The sequence below is a fragment of the Barbatula barbatula genome (genome assembly GCF_947034865.1).
Source record: "Barbatula barbatula genome assembly, chromosome: 13".
Classification (NCBI taxonomy): domain Eukaryota; kingdom Metazoa; phylum Chordata; class Actinopteri; order Cypriniformes; family Nemacheilidae; genus Barbatula; species Barbatula barbatula.
The window spans coordinates 17,369,165-17,394,010 of record NC_136776.1 but is presented as its reverse complement, the minus strand read 5'-3'; the positions used below and the strand labels follow the sequence as shown (position 1 = coordinate 17,394,010).

The following is a 24,846-nucleotide window of genomic DNA, read 5'->3' as shown; positions in this document are numbered from 1 at the left end:
GCGTTTCTCTTGAAGAAAACCACTCGCATGTCCCATTGAATAACAGCTGAGGACCCGAAAGGAAGCAGCGGATGAAGAGAGAGAGGAGCGGAACAGCAGACAAAAGAAGCCGCGTTGAGGGTGGCGTCCCGGGCGCACGATAGCTCGCCGTCCACTTCGTTTCTTCATTCTTTTCATCAGTAAAACGTATCGAGGGCGGCGGAGCTCCGAAGGCCGAGCGCTCGCGTTCTGATATTTCGAGGCGCGTCGTCTTGAGGGACACGATACGGGACTTTGCGCATCTTATATTCCGCGATAAAGCAGAACAAAGGGAGTCTCGGACGAGGAGTAAGCGAGCCGAGCGTGGCGCCGCTGAAACGGGGCCAAATGTTCTTGTGAGAGGCGCAAACTCTTCCGAAACAACATTTGGACAACGCTGGAAGACACACGAACGGCAAGAAACGAGTTATCGACAATGTTTCCGCAGAATCGAACCCCGGTGAGTTGCCGCGAATGAGCGTCTGCTTGGTGCGCATTGCGTTTTAAAGGTTTACGGGAAAACAAGCTTGTTTACACCCTTTGTCTCATCGTTTGGGGGAAACGTTCACGTGGATTGTGGAGTTGAAACTGGTCGGGTGGTGAGGCTTATCAAGCTATGATATCACAAACAAGCCACACTTTATTACTTTGGTATTTCGATTATTTTATTAAAATGTCGTTCCCTAATCGATTAATTGATGCAGTATATGAATGGGTTACACACCGACACTTGATGCATCAATGGGCGTGCAGTTGGAATACGTTGCGTTTGGAAAAGTTATCCTAACACTTATTTACAGTGTAATATTTTCCTTGTTGTTGACCCTCTTTAAGTTTGAGCATCTCTCTGCATTATAGCTATTTTTACCAAATTGACTTGCTATGAATTGTGTTATTTGTGTTATAGGTTTCTCATCATTTACTCATTTGTTTAGTGACCTTTCATAGTTTGTATTGCATGATCAGACTTTCAATGACACAGGTCTAAATGACCACATACAACTATAGACAGTTTGTTTGCTTTACAGTCCACTGTCATTACATTTATTTACTCAAGCTTTCTTCAAGTCACCTTTTAAATGGACCTGACCTTGGACCTTATCACTATATTTGTTAAAAATGGACCTCATCACTATATTTGTTAAAAACCGATCAAACTGTGTCGAAACGGTTTAAACTTTGTGTTGATTTCCCTACAGTCATCACACGCCCCTCCCCCGGCACCCCCAACCTTCACTTAGAATGCTTTGACATTCATTTCCTAAGGGATGGAAATTAGATTCCTCCGGGGTGTACAATTTCATGATCGGAAGGAGGTGCACGATACATAGGTGAAGTATTTAGGGTTTCACCTCTTTAGCTGTTCTCTACACCGACCAGCTTTGTTGATCTCGTACTGGTCTTTAGATTGAGTAATTGGTCCACAGTCCAGACCCTGTCCCCAGGATACAACTTGGGCAGATCTAGCGGCGCTTTGCTCACCCTGAACAGCCCAAACCATGTAGAGCTGGTTGGGCTTTGGAATTATTTTGTCCAGGACTTTCAAAGCTGGTCAAAGACAACCCAAACAGGTTGACTTGATAAGTAAAGATACCTTAATCACAGTAACGGTTTAAAGTTTGTAGATATTACCTACATCCTTGGTTGTTCTTTTGTAGGGGTTCATATGGTACCATTATAATAGCTACAGGCTTAAAATGAGCAACTTAATACAAAACCTTTTTTATGATCATCAGATTTTCCATTATTATTTTCCTCTTTACTAAGATAATTGTTCATGCTAATTAGTCAGTGCATCAGTTTTTTTTGTGCTTTTAACGCAGAATGAAGAGTATGTGGTTGTTGTGCACAGTTCGATTTTCAGCTAAGGGGGAAAATCCTACCAATATTTGGTGTGGTTCAAATGGGTTTTGTCAAAGTTTAAGCAGAAGTGGCACATTTTCAGGAAAAATGCATTATGCTGCATAACACTTGAATTAAACATCGAAAATCTTAATGGCCCAGTTGAAGCACTGGACATTTCCTACAGCCTACCTAACACCTGCTGACGACCCTAAATCTGGCTTCTGGAAGGTTCTGGTACAGTTAGGTCCACTATCCTTCCTATGTGAGGTATTTGTCAGTATTCCTCCTCTATGACCTTCCCATGCTCCCAACCTTCCTAGAGAATCAGAGTAAAGTCAGGGCATGGCCCATTCCAGCCATGGCACATGACTTGGCACCCTCAGCTGTAAACAGAAGCATTCTGGGCCAGGTTTACAAAAGTCACTGAACAAAAAAGTGTGGAATTTCATAAAACAGAAAGAACAAAAGGGCTGTGAGATGCCTCATAAAGGAAGCAACTACAGCAATTACCACAGCTGACAAGCCAGCATCGCGGAGCTGCTAATGTATCCTGACAGCGGGGAAATTTGAATAACGAGCTTGCGGAGAGGGAAGAGAAAAGATGTGTGATGTTAATGAAACAGGTGCCTGGCACCCTACTTCTCCCCCTGCCTTAGCCCCGCACACAAGTAATGGATTACTGGGTCATTCCTTAAAGCTTCATGCTGCTGGATAGTGCGAAATCAATGAAACAAGGCTGCCTAGGTCAGATTCCCGGGGAGGTTCTTTAAAATGTATATGGTTGGCGGTTGTTGACTGTAGTTGAGGGATATTTCATATACAATGCCTGAACTTGGTTCCTTGGAATAATGTGTATACCTAAAATCTGGTTATTCTTAAATAATTCATAATGCAATAAATTCCATTGTGTTTATTTTCGTCCCACTTTCCAAAGCTGGATGTTAATGTTAGTGTTCCTTTTTTTATAACATAATATAAATCGTGAGTTTAAAGGTCCTCGAAGGCATCAATTGGTGTGGTTATCATTAAAAGACCTTTATACTGCTGTATAATGATCTCTGCAAAGACTACGAAAGTTTGGAGAATTCCAAATCAGGCCTTGTAGCTGTTTTCTGGGAGTGGAAACACAAGTGTGTGTGGTTGGTTGTTCAAGCGACGTGTGTGTTATAAGAATAACAGCTTGATCAAAGGTTAGGCCACGGTGTTGACAGCTTTTGGGATTTGGGCATCATGGCTGGCCACAGCGTTTCACAGACTTTGTAGCAGTTCTCAAATATAGGCCACGTGGGAGACATGTATGTCTCAGCCTGACCTCTGACAAAAGAAGAAAAGCTGTGGTTTGGACAACCCAACGGGCCTAGAAGAAGCAATTCTGTGTGTATGATTAGCTGTGGTGTTTACCATTGTCTTGTTTCTTGTCTTAATAAGTGGGTGGGAAGGAGGTTTTGGGAGATCATTATTGTTTGATGTAATGAAACCTATAATTAGAGAAAAAAGAAATAAAAACATTGAATGCACACTCATACTTTGAATTGGGACATGCCTATGATGTATGCCTGCTCGCATTTTATAGTACTGGTCAAGCTATAATTTCCAAAAGACTCCTACTTCTAACCCAGGCTGTTCCCTAACAAGTATCACGCGAGGGCTTATGTATTTAAAGTCCAAACGGATATTCCTGTTTGAGTCCTGACCTTGGCACATTCAGGGAGGTTTAATTGGTTTTATCGACTAAGGTGTTCTGTGGTTTGTTGAAATACAGATCACTGTGGCCCACAATGCTGATGATGCCCTAAGAAAGCTGTGTCAGGTTAAAATCTTCTTTCGAAACTGTCAAGGTCAAGTGGTTTATTTGTTGTGGCCACTGTCAAAAAACAGCACAGGCGATTTGCAAGGTGATTTAGCCTGAGTAGCAGGATAAATCAAAATGGCTGCCATATCGAAGTTGGATACTATACAGAGCAACAAGAATGGCATCTTCTGCTTTCTTTGTTATTCCCCTGTTTTTACCTTCTTCCGGAAGTCTCTTTGCACCTGTACGCAAAATTCAATAAACCGAGTTGAATATCAGAGTGAGAGGCTGGGTGGGGTAGCGAGAGTGGAGATAAAGAGGATGAAGGGAATAGAGCCAAGTGTCATTCCTCCTGCCTCCCCCCCCCCTTCAAATGGCCTTCCTCCTCTTGTTCTCCAGACCCCTTTCTTTGGCCTGTGAGGAGTAATTGTGGTGTGTGTGCTCCCTGCTAGGATGGAACTGTGAGAGTCTGGGGATCTGGACAGCAAATTGAAACGCAGGCTGGAAAGAAGAGCTCGTTAGAGAGACAAACAATGCATCGTGTCTCCCGTGAGCGAAGTCCGAGGGGCTCCTTTCCCCTGTGTAGTTCGCTCCAACCCCCTTTACACAGGGTGACCCGTTTTGCCCATAGACACCCACCCCCAGTTGTTACTTTGAGCTACATCTGTCCCAAGACAAGATTTAAGCTTAAATTGTCCATGTACCACGTCGAGTTCAAGGCTGTTCTCATGTGGATGTAGGTTACACACTCTCATTACATCTGGAGACACTTGGCCAACAGTAAATGCAACTGCCGCCAAAACCAAATGCTCCATGCTGATGGGGCTTTAGACAGTTTCACATTTGATCAATCGTATCGCTTTTAGTGTTTCTATGGCTCGTTGAAAGGGAAAATCTCACAAGATGTGCTAGAACCCCTGCAAGGTGCAGTCGCAAGCAAGAGGACCTCCGTCAGCTGAGGTGCTTGGAGACATATAGATGGACCGACAGGCCCTACTGTATGGTGTGTAGGCTTTTGTCTGCCTGTCCGTCTGAATTACCCTGAGGCCAAGCTTCTTGCTGGAGCCGGTTGGCTTCCCTAATGGGGTCCCCCCTCTCGTGCTCTTTCAAATCCATGCGCACTTTTAAACAAATGTCCTAATTCCAGCAGTGTGCATGGTCCTTACTCTAAACCACCCTCCTGTCTGTAACACAACCATAGTGATATAGACATGCGTCTGTCTGTAATGTTTTATCCCCTTACAATAGAAGTCCTATGCCATGGAACTAACCCAGCCACTCTCTCATTCTTTCATTGCTTTCTCTCTCATTCTGGGGAGCTTGTCTTTCATATAGGCACAGCACTCTCTATCTTGCACAGTGAGACGCCGCTCTGTGCAACGTGCTCCTCAAATCATGTTGGCAATAAATGATTTTCATCAGTTCTTGGAATTGTCTGATGCTTGCAGAATGCATTACTTGGCAATTTTATGCACATGTTCATTTCTAGTGTTGTTATCAGCCCCAGATTCTTGCATCAGGACTGACAGCCTTTTGCTGTTGCCAGAAATGAGTTTAAAGTGTACCTTTGAGTTTTTAATTTTTTTGTTTTGTGCTTTTAATGCCATCACCCCGACATTAACCCTGCTTTCTTTTCTTCGCAGGCACCTCTGCAACCTCCCCCTGGGTCATCAGCTTCGGCCGCAGCAGCAGCGGCGGCGGCATCAGGGTCAACCCAACCTCTAAAACTCACCTACCCCGAGACCCTGGACCGTATAAAGGAGGAGTTCCAGTTCCTACAGACCCAGTATCATAGGTACAACCCTTTTGGCAAAGCATACACTCACTGAGATCTAAGATGTCCAATGTCAATATTATCAGAAGGGATTTTTTTCTAAGGTTGTTATTCAGTTGACTCATGGGAGGACCTCTTTGCGGAATTCCTGGTGTAATGTATTTGTAGGAAGAAGGGTTAAAATGTCATGTGTTTATAACCCAGTCAGAGCCCTCCTGGAACAACAAAGTCATACTACATTAAGGTGATATAGATTTGGTAGCTGTTTTTGTAAGTTACCAATTTGTTACTATTAGAAAATGTAGGTAGTTTTAGCATAACTTTTCTGTAGAGAGACTGTGAAATCTTTTGTACTAATCATTGCAATTGCCTTGCTCCAGTTTTAAAATGAGAGGGCCACTTCTTTTTCAAAATACGCACTTGCATACACATGCTCCTCTGATTGAGTGGGTTTGTGTTTGATGTGCAGGCTGAGGCTCAGGAATGCGGTCTGACCAGGCATGACCCGCAGGTGATTTTTGTATTTTTTGGGTAGGTGCTGGCATCTACTCCAGTAGTCCGTGCCCCCTCAGAACACCCGCGCACCCCTCCTTATTCCTGGCATGCCTTCACACGGCTCCAGCTTTGATTCCTCACGCCAGAAGCTGCAAATCCGCAGAGTCCCCACATTCCTATTGTTAGGTCTCTTCTGTTCCAGCCTTCAGAGTTCAGTTAAATAAGCTCAAAAATCCTCTGTATAAACAGGGTACATCCTTTCTGATGGCTGCTGGTTTAATGCATCTGCCTATTGAGTCATGGCTCAAAATGTGTCCCTGAAACCAACAGCTATGGAGTTATCGGTATATATTTCCAAGTAAATTTAATAAGGGTGCTCCGATTGATTGGTCGCCGATTGTTATCGGCCGTTAATCACTTTAAATAGTTTGACCGGCAATCTCTATATGGCCGATCAAATGGCACAAAACTTGTAGACCGATGGTCTGCTGGACTGTTCAGCTCATTCACTCAATAGGCTGTCGGTTTCCTGTCATTTCTTTTTGTTGCAGTCTGAAGTAAACTGATAGACATACACACTGCACATAAATTCGGTTTAACTGTGATAAGTGTCTTCATTCTACTATCGAATTAACCCCCGAAAAAAGCAGATAGTGACAAGAACATTTACCAAAACTATACACAGTGTGTACGGAACAGAACTCAACAAATCATGTGTTCATGAGGTATCCTAACGCCCATCAGATATGTTTTCGTATGTATGTGAGGTGCTAGAAAACAGCAGTGAAGGGGCTAACGTTTAGCCGCTCTCACAAGCCCTTCGCTAAAGTGACCGTGTTGTCAGATCTTCATAGAATTGTTTTTATTTAATATCGATTCTCAAAAGCTCTGAATCTATTTTTTTTCCTTCATATGTCCGCAAGCACTGAAGCAACTATCCATCTTTCAATTCATTAGGTAATATTCACTGTTCTTTGAAATTGTTAAATAAATGATTCTACGTAGATAGGCTTCATATAGATCCTGTGATCGGTGATCATATCGGCCGATACTGGTTCTAAAGATCAGATATTGGCACCAAAAATCCTGATCGGAGCACCCTTGAAATAGTGCATGAATAGATCATGCAAATGGCCTTGGACTAATATATTAGGATTTGTTCAGTCATACTTGGTTGAAGCACTATCATTACCATTACATTTAAACATAAGTTTGTAACATAAGATGTGTACGGCTAAATGTGCAATTCCTGAGGCAATGTGTAATCTCATCATGATTTGGAGGAGAATTAAGCTGTTTCAAGGTCAACCTGGGAGGTTTGTACTTGGGTATTTAATACTGGCCATTCAGTGATTTTTAGTCTGAATGAAAATGATTTAGACTGAATTAAACATCATTTTTGACAATTTCATATTCACTTTCCTGAGACATGGGAAGCTTCTTCAGTGCTAGAGCGGCTGAAAGAAGCAAATGGAGTTGTGTTATTGATGCTTTATCCGTGTATGATTGTAGTTTGGATGTATAGGCCTGCAAGTTTAAAAAACTGACCAGATAAATGGCATTTTCTAGCATCGTTTTTCCCTGTATCAACAGTATACAAGTCGTACAACTTTTTGATCAATGATACTTAGTTTCCGCTTACATTTTTAATTGACGTGCCTAACTTGCAATATCTGGGCTCCAGGTAACCCAGTGTCCCACCGGCTTCAATATATGCAAAGTCAGCTCATAAATATGGTCATTCTGAAATGGTAAAGGCAGCATTAAAATTGGACTCAAGGTTTGTTAGGTGCAATAAATCATTTTTACAGCTTTGCTGTTATGTTTTGCAAGCATTATGATTTGTCCCTCAATGTCGCTTTGAGTGACCCTGCACAAAGCAAGGGAGATTTGAGATATCAAACGTTTGGTCAGAGAACCAGATTACCATTGGCCTTCTCGTGGTCCTTGAGACAAACACGCTCCTGCCACAGATTCTGTAACGCTCCAGGTCGAACACGGCAGCCACATGCAGGGTGTATCGGACAGGCACAGACAGCTCTTTGGTGTGGCCTAGATGTTAATTTTATTTCTTATCATTTGTGTCTGGAGGCTGATCGGTGTTGGATTAAAGCATGGGAAAGAGATTTGGCAAGATGAGCTGAGGAGAGGTGTGTTTGGGTGTGGGCGGCCCTCGGGCTATGTGAGAAACACACTTAGGCCGAGGTCAAGTTACAGCGCACGGTCCGCCAGGAAATATGAACGGTGCAGGAATTGTAAAACAAAGAAAACTGGCTCATATGGCGTTAGCATGCCGATTGGTTAACTGCACCCATGTTTTGAGCATATCCTTTGTGTGTTTGCCAACGTGTGTTTAGGTTTGGGGTTGTAAAGCCTCTAATCAGCATATAGAAGGGCTTTAGACCGGAGGTTTTCATTACAGTAGATCTTGCTTTGCCCAGCCCTTTCCAAATCGCTCCACACAAGCTAACATACTTTGCAAATGTCCTCTGGCTTTTCAGTGGCTCAGACAACCAACCCACAGGCAGCCACCCGCACACAAACAACTGTACCAGTAGCCATTATACCTCCTTTTCGCCTACACGTAGCAGACTTTTTTGTGGATTTTAGGCATCTTTATGATGAACCTTGTCTGGGGTTTGTGGCTTATGCCTACTGCAGTGGATACATGTTTCTGTATGTGTGTGGCCCGGCATTCCCCTGTCGAGTGTGTGTGTATTTAAGTGCATGTGTTTGTGGTAGGTGGTTTGGATTGTAATTGCGCTTTAATGTGGGTGTGTGTCCGACAGGAGTTTTTGTCGGGAAAGTTGGCGTATGTGTGTGATTTAGAACTATATAGTATTTTTGGTTACTGTAGGTATGTCATAGTTTGCCTACTTGTACTATGTCCTGGAAGTACGAGCTGTTTTTGTTATGGGGAAGTGTGTACATTTTGGTTTGTATGCAAGTAATTGGATATAAGAAAATTTAAAAGAAGGGACTGTTGTTGCTTATATGACACATTGAAATTGTTTAAAGGGGCAGTGTTGAGATTTTAATGTTGAGATTGTAAATTGTAACCACCTGCTCACTCCACCCCTCCACCCTTACTTTCGGAGGACCTACGGTGGCTGACACAGAACAAAGATGTCATCCCGTTTTCGTTTCTTTGCCAATGAAGGAGACATAGTAGACCAGTTTGTCCGTTAAGGGCTACTGGATAAACAACATGGTGAATTCAATGTCAGGGGACCCGCGGTATTAGTACATAAATAGATAATAGGTTATAAAAACGTATTCACCTCTGAAGACATAGTTATGTATATTATATTGCATTACTTTCAATAGATCCTTCTTAAATATCTTTTTCGGTCGTGTGACCATGCTTTATTGCATATTGCTAACGCCTTATTTTTCAAAACATTCTACACTAGCGTAAGCAGTATGCTTGTATCTGAACACATGCCACAAATGCAAATTTGCTGTAAAGGCAAAATCTTCATCAATCCTTTCACAGGCAGTAATGGGGTTTAATTTAGCTCTGAACTGGACTATTTCACTAAGTAATCACTCTGTGTATGTGTGTGTGTGTGTGTGTGTGTGTGTGTAAGTGTGCACGCTTTAAGCAGAGAGATGAAAAGGCACTGAGAGAACACAGAAGACACAAGGGCTTTTACTAATGAGGCGCAGGCATGGCAAATGAAGACGAGATCTGTGAGGAAGTGTCTTCACTTCCTCTAATTGGACTGATGCTCCTCGGCGTCAGACAGAATATTCGATTTTTCGGTCAAGTATTTCATTCAGACGCTTCACTTTGAGACGTCGTTACAAATTCACTCGGTGTTGGGTGAGATGATTAAAAGTGCAGATAGCGTGTGTGTACATATTGAAGTGATGGTGCATCGCTGACGGAACTGTCGTGCCGCAGACGGCCCACTGATTTCTTGCATGTTCCGGTGATGGTCCTCTCTTCTGTCAGAGAAAGACTTCTGTTTCAACTAGCATGTTATGCGGCCATTCAAATACTATGAAACATTAAGAAACTTGTTATATTCGAATAACAATGTCAAGAAATGCTATGGTAGCTATTGTCGATTTATAGACATTATTGAATTTTACATATTGCAATGGTTTGCACTTTGCAGTGAACAAATACAACATGTTTGTAAAAATGGGTAATAGAGTTTTCAGTTTTTAAATCTATTTCATTATTTACAGAGGTTGTTCAAATGTAAGCCAGTTTCAAGTTCAAAGTTTATTTGTCATTTGATGTACATTGAAATGCTTAAAAATACAATATAAATCTATATGCATTAGGTAATAATAAATCTACAGCAATATAATACTTCGTAAAAATAAAAAACATCAAGTGAGACAATTTTAGGGGTAAGAATATATGGCATATGCCTACTGATTTACAATATATATTTAAAATAATATTTAGTTTACCATCATTTAGTGTGATGATGAAAAGCTTATAAAGCATTCATATTGTGAATTATCATCTTATTGCACAGCCCTGTCATTTTTCTGTAATGAAGGTAAATAATAATTGTGTTCATATTTCCAGCCTCTTTATCAATGTATGTTATGGGATTTCATGTGAAATGTAAAGTCCGATGACTAAGAAGAGTATTGGCATACCTCTCCTCTACAAGCCACACAATTTGAGGTGCCGTTCATGTCGATAGCGCTGGTTTAATACTTTTTGAGATTTGCTCCTAACACCAAATATAAGAAACAATTATGTTGAAAACAAATGAATGCTAGAAGCTTTGTGACTGTGCGTCACTGAAAGGTAACAATGGTTAAGACAAAACTGTTGTGATGTCCAGTCTCTGCTGTTTATTGCATGTCACCGGTGGCGTGCTTGCGTTTAACAGATCCCTTTAAACTTAATTCCACATTAGCCTTGATTTACCTCTATATATCCACTCCAGCCTCGCGGCACACTGAACTCCACGAGACCTTTCGCACGGGAGACTGCAGAATATAAATGAATTGAAATGTGTTAACTATGTATATGTAAGCCAGAAAACAGCTCCAGCATCTTTATCCGACGAACCTGGCAATCACTGGAGCCGTCTTGCTGTTTTCTCCAAATGTCTTTAGGATTTTGCACATGGGAGCAATGTCTTCGCCGCATCGCATAATTGAGGCCAACCCGTTCGGGCGGGAGGGGAAATAAATAAGCGCCGATAGACTCAGCGAAAAGCGCACCGATAGATTTGTCAGTTCTCGGAAACCTTGTGATGGGGGGGGGGGCTGACTTTTGCAGTAAGGCAATTCCAGCGTAATAAATTCTACTGGGGAATGAATTTAATCCTCCCTGGCTCCCTCTCTCACTTCCCTCAACCCCCCCCCCCCATGCCCATCATCTTTTTTTCCAACCCGTCCGTGCTCTTCCTCTCTCGCGGTGATAAATGAGTCAATTATCGACGGTTGTGCGCAGTCAGTGAAGGAGAGCGGATGTGCCGTTATTACCTGTTGCGGCGCGGTAATGTTGCGGTATTAATCATATTCTAATTTCCCAGGCCCTCCCGCGTGCTCGCATAAATCTGACGCCTGCAAACAAGTCAGTGTTGAAATACAGCCAGAAGATGAAAGAGAGAGTGCGTTTGAACTATATAGAGCTGATCTTAGTGCTATAGTGGATGGATACAGCCTTGGCTGGTGGGATCTGTGTCTTGTCTTTCAATATAAGCTTGTCTGTTTCATCTTATATATAGAGATGGCTATGTATATTTATATCTAGCGTTTCTAGCGTCTGTATATGTCTGGCTTTGTGTTATGTTGTGGGCTAAGTTAACTTTTGGAACATCAGCCAGATCTCTGGAGACTGGAAAGACAAGATCAAGCTGATATAGTTGTGTCTGTCAGCATGATGACTTTGTGTCTTCTGCGATAAATAGAATCAGAAAAACAAAACGTAAATGAAACCAGAAAGTTTTTGCTCTTCTTTTATGCCATTGTGGTGAACCAAGGGTCCTGCATACATGTAATTATTTAATGGGTCATTCTCACGTAACCACCGAAACATGGACGATTATAATTATAAAACATACAATTCTGTAACACAGAAATGCTCATCATAAACTAACTTCATTTCTTTGTGCAAGGTAGAGATCACAATTTTGTATTTTAGCTTTTTCTGCTGAAATTATCATTGCCATAACGTGTCCCGATTTGTCTTGGTGCATTATATGCTGCAATAAAAAAAGTCAAATGAATATTAAAAAAAATCAGATGTCCTTCTAGATCGCAAGAAAAACAAATTGAGAAAAAGAAGATATACTGTGAAAAGAAGTGTCTTTGGTTGATATTCTCATCCTCCGTAATATTTTGAATGGACTGTTAACATACACACAAGGATATTATTAAGTTTCATTTCATGTGAAGAAATACATTCGCCAGTACCCTTCATATGGCTAACAAGTTAACAGATTACTTTATATTTTTCTAGTCAAACGCTTAATATTCTCTTGTCACGCTGTGTAAACAGCTTTTTTCATTCTTATTACCGATACAAGTAGTTTTCCTCATTTAAAAACATTTTACATGTACCATTTTCGTCTTATGTATGGTTAATAAATACTTGCTTAGGCATCATGGCTTCGCTTTTTTAGCAAAACATGAGGTGGGATTACGGTATGGTTATGGTAATGCGACGTTTAATGGCCCTTTTTTGAGAAAGAAATGAAATTAGTTAAAATGTCAGTAAAAGATTTAAAAATGAATGCTTATAATAACCTTGTTTTGAAAGAATGCGGGTGTCTTTAAGAAAATCATGTTTGACCTCTTCAAACCAAGATTTCATGAGAATCACCCTTACGTTTGATTCATCCAGATGTGAGTTCTTCGTCTGGACATAATCAAATAAAGTTTGCATTTTAATTCATGTAATTCATAATATTATTTGGACAAAAGTAAAGCGCCAGGATCTAGTTACTCCTAAACTTCTATGGGCACCTTGAGTTATCAACTGAATAATTTGCTCTCCAAAAAATTAAAGAGCCATAAGAGCGTTCTAATAAAATTGTCAAACTATCGTTTGAGTCATTCACCACAAATGAAACGAACCATTCCTCTGAGAAATAGTTTTTGCATTCATTCAAACTGGCTTGATGCAAATAAAACCTGATACAGCATGTCGGAGTTGAATCGAAGCAGTCCAACAAAATCTCTTTCTTTTTCTCTCTCGCTCACAGTCTGAAGTTGGAGTGTGAAAAGCTGGCCACGGAGAAGACAGAAATACAGAGACATTATGTCATGGTAAGACACACACACACACCAACGTTTTTTGCATCGGATGCTGCACACATCCAAACATCAAACATCTTCGTCAATGAGAAGTTCTTCAAACGATTCGCCCATCACGGATGAGTCTGTGCCATGTGCCCCAGTGCCCACAGATATGGCAGCTATGTGTGCCTGGCATGCCATTTGCTCTTGGCAGACGGCTTAACCCTTTTTCTCTGGCCGTTTTCCCTCTCTCTTTTTTTTCTTCTTGGCTCGTAATTTTTTTTAGTGTGGGAGTCGCCTAGCAACGCCGTGGGCTCTTGGCAGAGCTGGTGAATACAACAGGCAGCTGTCAGGATGGCTTCTTTTATTGCCAGGGTCTTTCTATCCCTCTGTCTCTTTCTTTCTCTTTTGCCCCTTTTATCTGCCTTCCACTTTCCTTTTACTTGTTGTTTTACTTTTGAATGAAATCTTATTTTTTAACCATCCTTCTGATCAAACTGGGTTAGAGGGACAGCTCATCTACACATTCTGCGGTTTATAAACCTCTATGATGCTATTTCTACATGCAGTGCAATCTTGTTTTAAAAATTATTATACAGCTCTTTCTATAAAACAACGGTTTGTAAACAGCTGTCCATACGACAAGGTGCGGCAAAGTGGTCCAAGCGACTCCAGGGCTGTATTTTAGACAGATTCAAGGTTTGTGTGAGGAACAGACTGTGCCATCTGGCCTACATGGAGAATAATTAGGCACTACACGTACAAACAGAAATACAATGTTGATGTCAATAATGCCATTGTGTCATTCTTAAAGCTGCGATCTGTAACTTTAATGTTAAATGAAAAGGTGATTTAGCAAGTCCATATAAAATGAGCTTTTCATTTTGCCTCATTTGAGGCAAGATCAGCCCTTTCGGATGTGTTTTGTGACTTTGTAATTATTTCTGTGCTTAACCATTAAAAACAGACTTGCATTTACCGGCGTATATAAGCATACGTTTAATGAGCTCTCTTTATTTTTCAGTACTACGAAATGTCCTACGGCCTCAACATAGAAATGCACAAACAGGTAAGATCGCTGTTTACCAGGTATTACACCTTATTAAAAGTGACAAGTGTTTTACTTTTTAAAACACATTTTATTTTCAGCTGACCTCACCCATCTTTTTCTGTCACAGCCATCTGTTATAATGACCAGTTTTTATAATTAAATTCTCGATGAATATCTCAAGCTCCATTCCCCTGTTCTTTGTGTTGTCACTCAATATTTTCAATGTGGATTGGCCTATACTCGTTTATGGAAATGTTATTTCATGTCTCATTTCGACACGACCCTTAAAGCTAAAATTATCCGTTCTGATTGTGGTTGTGAGTTTGTTTATTAGTTTTTTTATCTTGTCTCAGGTAGAGTTTTGTGGAGCTCATCATTGAAATTCAATTACTCAATTTAATTAGAGATCTGCAACGAGTTTTTCTGTCGTTTTTAGACAGTTTCGTCAAAATCCTCTTGGGTCTGGCCCTTGGCACTTGTTTTAAAATTAATCTGCAAACAAGATAATTGGATCAACAAATATTGGATCTGCGGCACACACGTCCACCTCACTCTCTCTCTAATGCACACACTCACACACACACACATAGTTGTCTAAAAGTGGCTAGCTATGAGTTTCTCGCTCTCCGTCCTAATAAATTGTGTCTGCTACTGCATCTGCATTTCTCTCTGTTTCCCCTCTCTCTCTTTCTCTCGCGCTCTCTTGTGCAGATGTCAGGTCAGTCTAAATTAGGTCAGCGCTCTCCGAGCGTCTGTTCTCTCCCTACGTTTCAATTGCACTTCTTTTTTGCCATGCTCCACGAATTCTAGTCTCCTAATGTACCCCCCTCCTTCTGCATCTCCCATCACTCTGTTATTTTCTTAACTGTGCCTCTCTCTCTCTCTCTCTCTCTCTCTCTCTCTCTCTCTCATTTTCTTTCTCCCGTGCTCTCTCCTTCTCACCCTCCCATTTTCCCAGCCTCCCCCACTCTCTCCTCTGAAGATGTCATTTTGTAGTTGCTGTTCTCTAACAAGAAATCATTGTGCTTCCCTGGGGAGGTCTGTGATGGATGGATATGGGGGGGGGCAGGGGTGGGAATGAGGAGGGGGGGCAATTCCTCTTCTCTGGAGGGTTGGGGGTGTTCACACAGGCAGTAATTCACTTAAGGGAAATTTTGTGGCATACGACTATCCGTGCCGGCGTTACTCTGTTATTCTACCTGGCGGAAACATAAACAACACAGGGATGTACAGTATGCATGCACACCATTAGCTGGGGAGCTCTTGTTTGGGTAGCTGGTTAATGATTGCAATGGTCCAGAAATTGATTGCTTGGGGTTGGCAACCCGCCGCCTCCTAAGACTGCATATGAGCTCAATGGGGCAAGACCACTAACCTCCAGAAAGGGAGCTCACAGAGGGAGGCAGCTCTCCTCTCGGCTGGTGCGGGGCAGCAGATGCCGGGCATGAATATTTTAGGCACTCCCTTTCCTCACTGCGCAACAATTAGCATGAGCCAGATGTGGAGGAATGAAATATTTACTAGTTTTGTTTGTGTGTGTGTGTGTGGAGGTAACGGGTTACACTTGTGCATCTTGTTTGGATCTTCAAATTTCAGAATTGTATTAAATCACTATCAAAATTCGGAATTTCAAAGTCACTATAACTATGTAAGTGTAGTCTCTGCTTAAGTCAGCATGTGCACATATGCGTATTGTACGAAAAAATGCTAACAGAAACACCTGCAGCAATCTGATTGGCTGGCTTCCAAGAGTTAGTTTTAAAAGCATAGTTCAACCACAAATACAAATTCTGTCATTTAGTCACCCTCATGTCGGTCATAATCTGTATATGAATCCTTCTTCTGTGGAACACAAAAGAAGATAATTTGAGAAATGTCTCTGTGGTTATGTGTATGGAATATATGGGTCAATAACCAGTATCAGTTGATAAAGGTATGATGAGGGCCGATATATGTTAAGAAACATCACCAGTTCGATGTTCAATGTTAATAGTCATTATATGAATAAATAACATACGGAAAGTTAAGAAATATGAATTTAATATTCAGAACTCTATCGGCAGAGATCACTCTGAATAATCGCCTATCGGTTTGGGTAGAGAAATGTAGTGTCTGTGCATCTCCAATAAGAGTAGTTTAAATTTCGCACACCTTAGACTTTGTTTATACTGTTAGTATTTCATTATATACAACAAACGCAAAAGTCAAAACTCATTTATACATTTCCTGCTTTGTTTTTCATTCGTATCCCTCATTGTCCCTTCATATATTTACAGACGGAGATCGCCAAACGGTTGAACGTGATTTGCGCCCAGCTCATTCCATTCCTGTCACAGGAGGTGAGATGAGACCGGCACACACAGACACACACGTGTAGTCCCACAGCTACACATTATGAGACTCACACATGCCACATTGCGTTTAGACTGTCTGTGATTGATGCAGTCCTCTCATTTATGCCCACATGCACACGCTCTTTGTTTCAGTCACTCTCTCTCACACAATCTTTCTCTCGTATTTCCTCACGTTCCTGTTATTTGGATGCCTCTGGGAAGCTCATTGTTATTCTTGTAAACCCTCTTCCACAAAACGCTTGCAGTTTGCCCATAGCTTTTCCTGACTGATAAAAACAACTTCCCCCTCTTGTTTTAGGGGTGTGTATTTATATTCATGGCTAATGTACACACCGCTGAAAATGTAAAGCATACACAACACCAAGACACAGTAGGGTGGCCATCTACCTTGTTTCATTGGTTTATGTTTGTTTATTATTGACGGCCTTTTTTTCTCTTCGACCTCCTCAGCACCAGCAGCAGGTGGTCCAGGCCATGGAGCGCGCCAAACAGGTGACTATGGGGGAGTTGAATGCGTCGATAGGGGTACGTGGACTCCCCCCTCTGCCTCCCACAGTGTGTACTTCCATCCTTTTTATATGATTTTACACTTCACTCTTGAGTTTTCATTGCAGTTTTTGGGGAGGGGGTGTTTGGTTTAGAATTGAGAAAATTGTGAATCACAGAGTGGAATTGAAAACTAGAATTGATTGATGCAATTGAAGCAATAAAGCGCCTAGTTTTTGTACTAGTTGGAGGTGACCTAGGTTACGTCGCATGTCGACACATTTTGCTTGTGAAAAGCTATTCGAAATTTGGTTATTTCTAACCGGTTAACACAGTTACTTTGTGAAGACGTATTTGGGACAAATCATATTCACATCATAGAGGTACATACTGAAATTACGAACTTCATCATATTCGCTCCAGCGACGTACCAAATAACGTTCCAGCAATATAACTGTGATTCACATATTCGGAGTGATGACAACATTGAACGTTGTGGGAACATGTTGTTTACGTTTCATATCGGATTTGCCCTGTGTTTTTTCTGTTAAATAAAGAATCATGTCTTTATTTCTCTCATTGATCACTGGCCTAGTTTACTTGAGTTTCTTTGATTTGATTTTGAACTTTTTCTCATTAGCGAAGGCTGCTGCTTTAAAGCGAGCCAGGGCTCTCTCACTATCGGAACGCTGGGAACGGGTCATGAATGCATTCCCTTTGTTACAGCCTATCTGGGCTGCGGTGCAGATCCAAGTCTTAACTGTGTTGTTTTTCTCTCTCCCTCACCCCCTCGTGCTCTTTTCATTTCCTCCGGCTATCTGTTTCTCCGCTGCACTCTTTTATCTCTTACTCACTCTTCATCTTTTCTCTGTGATCCCTCCATCCACCTCTTTCTCTCCTTCCCTCCAGCAACAGCTGCAAGCCCATCATCTTTCCCAGCATGCAGCTCAAGGCCTACACATGGCCCCTCACCCATCCGGTCTGCCTCACCCAGGTCTGGCTCTGGGGGGCGGCTCTGGGCTTCTGGCCCTTTCCGGGGCCCTTGGGGCCCAGCTGGCATCCAAAGACGAGAGAGCTCACCTGGAGGCCGTGGCGGCGGCCGCCGCAGCAGAACATCACAGAGGTACAACAAATAAAATTATACTGAAATTACGAACAGTTCACTAACTGGAAATCAACTATTCTATCGACCAATCAGATTTCAGCGATTGGCTTGAGATTAGAACCAACCAATCATGCTTGTATCACTTACGACTGCTCATACAGAGGGTTACAAACTTTAGTATTGTATCCCTACTTATGAGCTATTATTAAATATTAATCAAATGTAGTATTAGTCTACCCAGGGTTGCCAGGTCCACAGTTTTTTGATAAAATTACGCTACTTTTAGAATGTTGCAGTGGATTGATTTGTTCTGTGGGAAAACTGTGGAACGATTTTGGTCTTCTGCTATCATTCTCCTATATGTCAAGTTATACATGAAAGAAAGTGTGTTATGATTATTGGTATGGTTGTTAAGTGCATAACAGTTTTGTAAAATGTGTTTGTGGGTGTAAAATAAAACTTCTAAAATGTACATGCACAGTCACAGCAGATGTAGGTTATTGTCCAAACGTCTGAGGCTGTCAAGCTCAGCTTGTACAGAACTGCCTCTGTATTCCAGGTGCTTATATCACTTCAGGACACACACATTTTTTTTGTTTTTGATATTTAGGCTGGGGACAATGATCTAATTTTTTTAATTACAATTGGGCAGGTTTTGTTTTGCAAACCTGGCAACCCTGGTGTAACTATTGCTGCTGTGGTGTGAAACAGGTTGAGGAGCTTTTTCTGGACAATAATAAGCACCGTTCGGCAAGCTTGCATAGTGAAAAATCAAAGGGACATAAATATAGATATGTGTTTTATTTGTTGTTTTAGTATGTCATAGTCACGCTGTTTGTTTTTTGGTTTGTTTTGACTGGCAACGGGGACGTTTGCCCGCCCTTCCCATGTTCCCCTCAGACCGTGAACCTGGACCAGTGAGTATCTGTCCATCTATCCATTTCCTATCTCTCTCTTTCTCTCCCTCTCTCTCTGTCTCTCTCTTTCTCTCAGTGCAGACTGCCATGCATTAGGCAACTCTATTGCCTGTGGGTCCAGCAGTTATGGAGCTGATTTGATTTATCCCTTGTCTCCTCATTATCTATTTCTTCTCTCTCTCGCTCGCACACTCCCTCTCTGTCTCTCACTTTGCTGTTATCCCTTTCACCCTCTTCCACTCTCATTTTCTCATATCTCTTTTCTTTCCCAGAGTTCGCTCTCAAATGGAGACAAAGGCAGGCCTTCAGACTACCTCAGCAATGGAAAAAAGAGGAAAGCAGATGAAAAGGAGTTTATGACGGACTATGTAGGTTGAAGAATAAATGCATTCAATGTTATCTTTTAGTATTTCTCACATGCATACATTTTTTGAAGGCGGCATTTACTTATAAAAGAAACCCACAGCATTTAAGGAAATACAAGATTGCATCGATCTAATGAAGTAAAAGAGGACAGGGTTTTTATTTTTTGCTAAGCTGTTCCTTTCACCCCATGTAGAGAATGTTTACCTCTCAAGTTTTTTCTTTCAGGGCAGCGACGCAGAGAAAAGCGACGATAATTTGGTTGTTGACGAGGTCAGTTCGTCTTAAGCACAAGCTCGAAACAAGGCTTGCCATTGGAGCATGCTATTTTTTCCCTAATTAATCCATCCTGTTGTGTGTATTTTGTACCCTCAGGATCCTTCTTCTCCACGGAGCGTGCAGTCTTATTCCTCCAGAGAGAACGGATTAGATAAACTCCCCCCTTCCCGCAAGGAGCCTCTGCCTCAGGCCAGCCCGACCTCGCTGGCTTCCTCCAGCAGCGCCGCCTCCCCCTCACGCAGCAAGGAGCCTCCACCGGTACATTGGATACACACACAAACACGCATGTGATACAAATGCATCTCATTTAACAAACAACTTCTGCACCCTCCCCTTCAAAACAAGACCTTGTACACACATGCATGCTTTTCAAGGGCATTTCCCTGGCCGCTGGCTTCATTCCCCTCCTGCAGCGAAGTAGCTTGTACACACACACACACACGCACGCAAACACACACTTTGTTCTGCAGTAAAGCATATCCACCCTCTTGCTTTTTCCGCCAGTCACTTAAAAAAACCCACATTCAGACATTGCCAGCTTGCCTTTCGCAATCGCTGCATCTTTTCGCTCATTTTCTAGGTTTTCATTGACTGTATACTTTTTCGTGAATAATTAATGTGTTAATGTGCTGTCTAACCTTTCAGAGAGAGAAGTCCAGCACGCCGGGGATGAAGCCCGGCACGCCCATGTCGCAGGAGTCATCCACTCCAGGCCCCAGCGTACCGCCTCAGTTTCGCCCCGTTCCTGGGAAAGCAGGCGTCGACCCCCTTGGTGAGATCAATATCTAATAATATCCGAGTCTCAAATTGACTGAGGGTTTAGTACGACCAGGGATGATGTCTTTGTTAAAAAGGGCTTTTGTTGACTCGGCCAGCAGAGGGCAGTAGTGGTCTTCTTGTTTCTAAGAGTGTGGCTATGAAACAAGTGCTTAATGTTTAATGAATACTCTACACGTCTACAATTGTTTGACTTTTCCTTAGTTTTTAAAAATAGTTTGATAAAATATTATGCGGCAAGGAATGTTTTTGTGGTTGTAGTAGGTCATCTGGAGATAGAAAATAACAATTTATGAAATGTATATTGTAAAGGCAGTTTTAATACATTCAGTTTATGTATTAATTATGGAGCCCGTAATAAATATCATAATCCCAAATCAATCCATGCAAAATTTTGGTTTTTATTTTAACTTTTTTGTAAAATGTTTATTTATTATTTTAGTGATTTATTTACATTTTATACTTGCATTTATTATTATAGCAAAAATCAACAACAGTACAAAGTACAAAGTTTTTTTTTTTAATTAAGTTGATTGTGACTTCTCAATTCTGAAAAAATTTCCTTTACAACTTTGTCTCTGTTTTTTTAACTTTAGCATTAGGTCTGAGGAATCCGTTAGCTGTTCAAGGTGCGTATCCCCCCGGTGCTTTCGGCCTGCCTCCCCCGGGTGTGAACGGAGACTTGGCAGGAGCTGCCGGATACGGCGCAGGTCTCCACCTCGTCTCTCCTCAGATGAACGGCTCTGCGGCAGCTGCCGCCGCTGCTGCTGCAGCCGCAGCTGGATACGGACGCTCGCCTGTGGTATGAAACATGCAGAACATAAACTTTAAGTTGCCTGTGCATCTCTATGACATCCAAATGATCTCTTTGGGATCCATCTAATTGTCTTGTTGTTTTCCAAGGTGGGCTATGAGTCTCCTCACCCTCATATGAGAGTACCTGGGTTACCCGCTAGCCTCCAGTCTGCAGCCTCCGGAAAACCGTAAGTACCTTGTCTGTCACACTTTGTCTAAGTTGGTTTTAATTCTTTTGGTTTGTGGTTCCTCCATGTGTGTCATTGTACTATTGACATTCTTTCTTTCTTTCTCTCCCTCAGTGCTTACTCGTTCCATGTGAGTGCGGATGGTCAGATGCAGCCCGTGCCCTTCCCTCCTGATGCCCTCCTCGGCCCGGGTATCCCACGGCACGCCCGTCAGATCCACACCCTCAGTCATGGAGAGGTGGTGTGTGCGGTCACCATCAGCACCTCCACACGTCATGTCTACACAGGTGGCAAAGGCTGCGTCAAAGTGTGGGACATCAGCCAACCGGGCAGCAAGAGTCCCATGGCTCAACTCGACTGTTTGGTGAGTGTACACATTCACAGGTGCAATAATTGAAGTATAATGAATAAATGATCCTTATGACAATTAAATGTATTTGATTTGAAAAGAACAATACAAATTTTAATTAGAGAGTTTATTATTTTGCCTTCTAATCCAATCAGAATAGAGACAACTACATTCGCTCATGTAAGCTCCTCCCCGATGGGCGGACCTTGATAGTTGGGGGCGAAGCCAGCACGTTGTCTATCTGGGACTTGGCCACGCCCACTCCACGCATTAAAGCCGAATTAACGTCCTCGGCTCCAGCATGCTACGCTCTTGCCATCAGTCCAGACAACAAGGTCTGTTTCTCCTGCTGTAGTGATGGAAACATTGTGGTGTGGGACCTGCACAACCAAACGCTTGTCAGGTATATAAACACTTTGCTCTTCAAATGTCCTTGAAAATGGAGTTAAGTTCAAAGAACTTGAGATTTGATGGTGTTTTATTTTCATCCATAGGCAATTCCAGGGTCACACAGATGGAGCCAGTTGTATCGACATCTCCAACGATGGCACCAAACTGTGGACGGGAGGTCTGGACAACACCGTGCGCTGCTGGGACCTGAGAGAGGGACGACAGCTCCAGCAGCATGACTTCACCTCACAGGTACAACACATTGGGGAATGAATAGATGACCTGTTTTTAAAGGCTCTCTGAACATCAAAAAGAGTTCCAAGGAACTTGCTGTTGAATGTTTGTCAGTGCCAGATTCAATGGTTTGATCCCCTAAGATATTAATACACAACAGTTTTTGGAGATTAAATAGAATGAGACTGTTAAACAAAAAATAGCCTGCGGCAGGCAGTTTTGTTAATGAAAATGCTTTGTTGATAATAGAGGGAATCGTCAGACTTGTGAAGGTGATTGTACCTGTAATAGCCACTCATTGAATGAATGCATACAACAAATCTAAGCATCTTTGATAAATTTGTGCCATGAAAAAACGTCTCTTCTCCGGCCAAAAGAGGGATACTGCCGAGTATTAGATAAGTGTACTGCCTAATGAAGTGGCCACTCTGTGTATATCATGCACAGTGAAATTTTTATGGCCTTAAAGTACTTGGCCTCTATTTTCAATATGACATAATGTCAATATTTCATGAGTTTTCTTGTGTGCACGCAGATCTTCTCTCTGGGTTACTGTCCTACGGGAGAGTGGCTTGCGGTGGGGATGGAGAGCAGTAATGTTGAAGTGCTGCACGTCTCCAAACCAGACAAATACCAGCTGCACCTTCATGAGAGCTGCGTTCTCTCGCTCAAGTTTGCCTACTGCGGTACGTCAGAGCTTACTATCTTTTTTCTACTTTTCACAGAGTATTATTGCTTTTTTTATATGGGACTTAAAAAATATTTGTTTTTCAATATCGCAGGTAAATGGTTTGTAAGCACAGGCAAAGATAATCTACTGAATGCATGGCGAACCCCGTATGGATCAAGCATATTCCAGGTATTGTTTTTTGTTTGGACACAGCAAAGTTGTTATCTGGCCAACAGTTTACAAACAGTCGATGATCAGAGCCGATATATCCTATCAATCAAATAGGACAGGAAAATGCAATGAATCTGTGCTCTGCATATATAACATTTTAAGAAACCTTGCCGGTTTGATATTCAATATTAATAGTCGTCATATGAATCAATTACATTCAGAAAGTTAAGGAATATTCATTTAATCTTGAGAATTCTGTTAACTAAAATTTGCCTAAAAATATTAATTGAAAAGCTTAAACTAACAGAAAAGTAAACTGAAATAAGTGACTATTAACAAAAATTATAATCTTAAACTGAAATGAAAAATATACAACACACACAAATAAAAAAATCTAATCCAAATACAAATAAAAGCCCAAAGGAATTGTAATAAAACTATAACAGCTCTGATTTCAGAATAAATGTGGCAAATACTGATCTAGGATCCAAGAATTGTAATACATGTTGTTTTTGTTTCTAGTCTAAGGAATCATCCTCCGTTCTCAGCTGTGACATTTCTCCTGATGATCAGTTCATTGTCACTGGCTCAGGAGATAAGAAGGCTACTGTGTATGAAGTCATCTACTAAACTGAATATGTTCGTCGCTCATAAAGAAAAACTGATTGGAAGGAGGAGAAAAGATTCCTCATTTATTTTGCCTCTGATGGACACTGACGTAAATATGGACTTCAGGACGGCCATACTCCTCGTTCGAATGCCGCTAGAAATGACCCCGGGGTCAGACTTCGGTTTTTCCTGACCTTGTTTTTTTTTAATGCTGTGAGAAAGCTGGTAGTCTAGCTTTGAAGACATGGGATTTCTCCAAAGACCTGCTCTTTATCTTCTTGTTCTTTCTTTTTTAAAAACAAGATAAAACCTCCGTAGTGAATATAATAGTGAAATAAATCTTATTTTTTTAGCCTTTGGAATTTTCACAGAAATGGACGATTTATGGAGCCGCGCGGCGTGTGAGTGAGTTATGACGGGACCTAAAGGAACGGACTAAGATGACTATTGCTCATGTTTCTAAACGCTCACTTCATCTTGACTGTGTTATGATTGTATGGATGATGTATAAGATGATGGGCTTTATGATGTTGAACAACAAGGATTTTAGTGTTTCATTGACTTCAGGGAAATGGCTGTTACGACGCTCAGTTTAATCACATGAATACTGTATGTTGGAGCATGTTGACATTTATTTGATTGTTTGGTCGCAAACTTGGTATGTATGAACTGTAAATAAAGCTGTTAAAAAGCCAGATAACATTCTCATTTATATCATCTAACTTGCGTTAAGCTTCAAGGTATCCTGTAATATCCTACCAAACATATGCAAGTTTACCTCTTAAAATTCATGTTTGCTTTTGTACATTGAGGCATTGGATTTATTCAAAATGACTGCAAGTTGAGCAATGTAAAGTGTTTGAAAAGTAAATAAATGCATTAACAGTAAAGTGATTTGTTTGATGATAAAATACTTTATTCTATTTATAAAAGAAGCTTTAAATTTAAATTCAATTTCATGAG

At 41.5% G+C, this 24,846-nt stretch overlaps 1 protein-coding gene across 1 annotated transcript; it reads left to right on the top strand.

The window, feature by feature from the left end:
* Positions 1–24,776, top strand: tle2a (TLE family member 2, transcriptional corepressor a). Its single transcript, XM_079471904.1, has 20 exons — positions 1–478; positions 5,299–5,450; positions 13,112–13,175; positions 14,170–14,214; positions 16,473–16,535; positions 17,001–17,105; positions 17,946–18,159; positions 18,958–19,058; positions 19,331–19,426; positions 19,650–19,694; positions 19,797–19,958; positions 20,346–20,472; positions 21,074–21,279; positions 21,381–21,460; positions 21,575–21,824; positions 21,965–22,212; positions 22,304–22,451; positions 22,969–23,119; positions 23,216–23,292; positions 23,797–24,776. The coding sequence occupies exons 1-20, from the start codon at positions 455–457 to the stop codon at positions 23,902–23,904; spliced, it is 2,466 nt and encodes an 821-aa protein (XP_079328030.1). The 5' UTR covers positions 1–454; the 3' UTR covers positions 23,905–24,776.
* The last annotated feature ends 70 nt before the right edge of the window (positions 24,777–24,846 follow it).

What these genes read in the sequence shown, in the direction of transcription:
- tle2a (XM_079471904.1), top strand. Translation starts at nt 455, where the DNA reads ATGTTTCCGCAGAATCGAACCCCG. An exon ending in TTCCGCAGAATCGAACCCCG is followed by an intron (nt 479 to 5,298) that starts GTGAGTTGCCGC and finishes TTTTCTTCGCAG; the next exon opens with GCACCTCTGCAACCTCCCCC. An exon ending in ATAATTTGGTTGTTGACGAG is followed by an intron (nt 19,695 to 19,796) that starts GTCAGTTCGTCT and finishes TTGTACCCTCAG; the next exon opens with GATCCTTCTTCTCCACGGAG.